General features: G+C 42.5%; 2 protein-coding genes across 2 annotated transcripts in view; one reads left to right on the top strand and one right to left on the bottom strand.

The window, feature by feature from the left end:
• The window catches only part of Pmar_PMAR028089 (conserved hypothetical protein), a gene marked incomplete at both ends in the record, with an annotated part of 930 nt that extends 855 nt beyond the window's left edge, over positions 1–75 (top strand). The window contains one exon of the mRNA XM_002776003.1: positions 28–75. Within this exon, the coding sequence (XP_002776049.1) occupies positions 28–75 (48 nt within the window). The remainder of the gene's footprint in view (positions 1–27) is intronic.
• A 511-nt stretch (positions 76–586) lies between these two features.
• Pmar_PMAR028085 (glutamate synthase, putative) overlaps positions 587–4,634 on the bottom strand; it is a gene marked incomplete at both ends in the record, with an annotated part of 19,343 nt that continues 15,295 nt past the window's right edge. The window contains 9 exons of the mRNA XM_002776002.1: positions 587–748; positions 1,077–1,151; positions 1,904–2,024; positions 2,072–2,133; positions 2,918–3,057; positions 3,259–3,394; positions 3,678–3,759; positions 3,806–3,957; positions 4,316–4,502. Of these exons, the coding sequence (XP_002776048.1) occupies positions 587–748; positions 1,077–1,151; positions 1,904–2,024; positions 2,072–2,133; positions 2,918–3,057; positions 3,259–3,394; positions 3,678–3,759; positions 3,806–3,957; positions 4,316–4,502 (1,117 nt within the window). The remainder of the gene's footprint in view (positions 749–1,076; positions 1,152–1,903; positions 2,025–2,071; positions 2,134–2,917; positions 3,058–3,258; positions 3,395–3,677; positions 3,760–3,805; positions 3,958–4,315; positions 4,503–4,634) is intronic.

The raw sequence follows: 4,634 nt of genomic DNA, 5'->3' as shown, positions 1-4,634 counted from the left end.
TCTCATCATCACAACACATGTTCATAGCCATCGTTACATTGTATATGCGATATAATTTCAAATCGATTATCATAATCTCGGAAAATAACACACATTTGCATATCAAATTCACACGTACTGTCACAAATCACAGTCACGAGAAGCCTGCAAGAGATATGAGCGAAAGTGTACATAGAAAACAACTACAGCACCTAATTCTACCGAAAACAACATTCCAATGCTGATGAAAACCTTCATGAAAAAAGTTTATTCTAATGGAAATCAATATAAGTCATTAATTAGCAAAATATAAATCCCAATACACTCTACACTATTCCGAGAATAGCATTTCTAGTCAATAGCATTCCATACCGCACAAGCAAAAATTTACATACGAAATGACGGCGTCAGATCATCCCACGTTTGCCTGCTGCCGGAAAAGGATGAAAAACCACAGCCTAAAGCTGATGAAAACCTCATTGGAAATATGCTCATCCTAATAGAAATTGGGTCATTTCGAAATGATATCAGCGAGTATACCATTACTCTGCATCACTTCGCAGAGAAAAATAGATACTACTCATAAGCAATACTCGATTGAATCCAATCAAAAGAGCAAAAGCTCACCTTCAACAGGTTTAGTGCTTCTCGCGACCAGATCGAACGATACCCGTACAGTCTCGATGCCTTTCAACACACCGTCCTCTCCCACAAACGCCTTCGTCTGGACTTCGTACTCCCTGGGGTCTCTATCATGAATGGCTTGCACCTACAGTGTGAACCATACCGTTTTATAAAGTAATGTTTTCAACACCTTCAATTTCGAAAGTTAACATAATAACATCGGAGTTTCACTCCTTTTACGCGAAGTGGTGAAAAACGCGACATTCGCCGTGATATGCAGTAGTCGTGAAATATGTTTTTCACTAGTGTTCTTCATATCACTAGGGTGAAACTCCGATGTAAATCGACTGACACCAACGTTTTAGAAGCGTTTCATAGTCTATAGTCGTACTACTCCCAAATTGAAATATGCATAACTGCTCAATAACACACTATAATTATGCCACCACCAGGATTCGAACCCGAGACCTCACCTCCTCGTGGGCATATTCAACTCTATACACATCCTCGTCCCAGAAGGGCCACCGGCTCTTCGCCTTTGATGCCGCCTGACGATACCGATAGGAAAATCGATTTTTTGAAATCCGCCAAAAACCAACCTCCAAAACTGGAAAAGCATTTTGATAATGCCCATTATCAAACTATGACAATAAATTCATATATTCTAATCACCGATCATTGCGAAGCGAGTGGAGTATATACTGTGACTTAGCGCATTTTCTGTGCCTCCATTTTTTCACACTATTTCTCTACGACTACATCAGTTGAGTTCTCGAGGCAAATACCATTCGGGAAAGTAAACTCATATATGTCGCGAAAAATATGGGGATACTCATTGATTGTGTTCGTTTCTATGCCAGTTGTTTCCTTGGCTATTGCTCCGTGTCGCAGTGCATATCTTAGCCTAGCGTCAAGTGAGCCTACTATTGATTATATTGATAGATAAGTTCTTCCTACAAGTCCTCTAGTTGTGGCGTTCCCTCAATGGGAGATAAGGAAGGCCTACCGACCCCCAACACTCTCATCACCAACCTATGCCGTGTACTGACCAAAACCGTTGTACACCATGACCGTCAGCAAGCGAAAAATGCCCGCACCGGGGATCGAACCCGGGATAATTACGAACACCCCGAACACCATTTCTTCATCATTTACTCATCTCCCGTATTTCCGTGCACCGTAGCCGTTAACAATAAAAAAATGCTCGAAAAATGCCCTCGCCGGGGATCGAACCCGCGCTCATCACGAAGTTTATATCAAAATAACAAGGAGATCTCCACAGACAACCACGTGGACTCACCGGCCTTCTAGAAAACTGCAGAACGCTTTCCGCGCCCAGACGGATCGCCGTGGCAACGCAATCAACAGCAGTGTCGCCTCCACCAATGACCACCACCTTACGACCAGCACAATCGATGAACCTACTCAAGAAAATGTCGCGCGCCACGAAATTAAGCATCAAATTTACTTATCGTCATCGTGCTCAGAGTCCAGCCAACTTTTCTGCGATAGTGAGAGGAAGTCCATCGCCTGAGACCGTAGAAAAAAAATTTCAAGCTCATCACGAAGAGTCGTCAACGAGTAAATTACACTGGAAATAAAAACGATTTCGTGTGTGGGAGTTTATAGATACCAACGCCTACGACAATGCGGCTCGGATGAGGATCGATATACTACGATAGTATGATTCATATTATTACTATTAGATATTGGAGTTTCACGACCCGTTTTACGTAAAGTGGCGTCGTAAAACTCGGTGAAAAACGCGATATTCGCGGTGATATGCAGTAGTCGTGAGATATGTTCTTCACTAGCGTTTTTCATATCACTAGGGTGGTGAAACTCCGACTCTATTAATATATATTAGAATTGGATGTATTTATTAATACCAAATACTGTTACCTTACTATTCATTTTATATTGGAGTTTCACGACCCGTTTTACGTGAAGTGGCGTGACACTCGGTGAAAAACGCGATATTCGCGGCATGCAGTAGTTGTAAATTTTGTTTTTCATATCACTATTGTGAGACTCCATTACTAATATATACCATAATTCACATATTTTCACAGCATTGCTGATATCAGGCTATATTCAACAGACTAAGCTGATCCCTTCACCAGCAACAAGTATGTAGGGGAGTTCAAAATCCAACGCCTACGACAATTCGGCCTAGTCAGATGAGAAACGACGTACCACGACATCAACATATACTTACATATCTAGTATCAAGAAAATATCAGAGATCAATCATGTAAAGAACGCGAGAGGAAAAACCGCTAAGTTATGCTCCCCAAACATTCAATGGAAACACCTGATAAATGCCCTTCAACTGTCGACCCGGTATCCTCGTTAGCGTGTCTCGAGACTGGGTAGCCCCAGTGGCCAAAAGCACAGCATCATAGCCAGCCCGTAGAGATGGTAGGGTATAGGGCTCCACGCCGATTTCGATATCTGCAAATTGGGCAACGAGTACATCAACAGACTGACAACCGAAAGGTCGTGAGATCAATTCCCCCCCAATAAGTTGTTTCATGTCATTTATTCCGAAAACTTTCTTTTTGTGTTTCTTCTTTGTTTTCCATAAATTCCATTCTGGCAAAAATAAAAATATTTTCCCTTCCCGCGAGAACATCCACAAATCACAACACCAACCTGTCTTGAACTCTATTCCCTCCTGTTGGAGTATCTCAACTCTCCTCTGCACTTTATCGATCTTATCCAATTTCATATTCGGAATCCCATACACCAACAAACCGCCGATTCGATCGGCCCTCTCGAAGACAGTCACCTGATCAAAGTCTTTTTCCAACTTTCTCTTGGGTTTGACGAATTTGAACTTGCGTTTTCGAATTCATATATTTCATTTACGATTCTCAACTTCCACCCTACTAGAGTCGAATTTTACTCTCCTGATTTTGAGCCTGAAAAAAAAGGTGTACCACAGTACGTATAAATTCGATATGCAAAAATTCCTACTCGAAATCTGCTCTACTATAGAAAATCACAAACCCCCTCCCAAGATTTCCGGCAAACTTCATACCAATTTTCATCGAAAAATTCAGCTGACTTACGCTGTGTCCAGCCTTATTCAACTGAGCCGCCGCAACCAACCCCGCAGGTCCGCTGCCCACTATCGCAACCGTCTTGTACGTTCTAAAATCAACCATTTAATTTCATGGCGCGTGACGCTTTTCCCCACCTCGTAAGAGGCGGCATCGGCTGTATCCAACCCTTTTGAAAAGCATGTTCGATAATTGCCAACTCGACACTTTTGATAGTAACGGCGGGCTCGTTGATACTGAGCACACACGCTTCTTCGCATGGTGCTGGGCATGCGGTTCCTGTGAACTCCTAAAACATTGGAGTGTCACAACCCTAGTGATGTTCACGACTATTGCATATCACCACGAATATCGCGTTTTTCACCGAGTATTACGCCACTTCACGTTACACGGATGGTGAAACTCCAATATTCTACCAATGAGAGAAATTAAAATTCTCTTCGTTTTTTAGCATCCTGTGAAGGGAAATTTCGTTCATGGAAAAATCTTCCAGCATACAAGGAAAATCTGCACATGGTAAACCACATACGTTATTGGTAATATGAAAATTCTGAGGAAAATTCTTATACCCAAATTCTTGTGTGAAACACTCCCGAGCTCAACTAAGAAAATGCAACATATATCCTTCGACACTTCAAGTTGCTCACCGGGAAGTTATTCGTATCAAGCAGACGATCCAAAGCCAATTTCCACTGCCCTTCATATACGAGTTGATTAAATGTTGGTATGCGATTTCCCAACGGACATCCTCCTCCTCCCGTATTGGGATAGTGACAAGTCGGCGTGCCACAGTCCATACATCTAGCAGTCTGAGTCGTCAGCAACTGGTCATATCTGGCCAATTAATTACATTAAAAAATGCGCTCACCAGGGTTCGAACCCACAGTCTCGATCTATGCGGCTTCTTGCTGTATATTTCCTCCCAGTCAAGCACTCTCGATTTCGGGGCGCGCGAAATCATCGGAT

The sequence above is a fragment of the Perkinsus marinus genome, assembly GCF_000006405.1.
Source record: "Perkinsus marinus ATCC 50983 genomic scaffold scf_1104296954872, whole genome shotgun sequence".
NCBI classification, from domain to species: domain Eukaryota; phylum Perkinsozoa; order Perkinsida; family Perkinsidae; genus Perkinsus; species Perkinsus marinus.
Note: the sequence above shows the minus strand (reverse complement) of the source record. Positions and strands in the feature narration are given on the sequence as shown.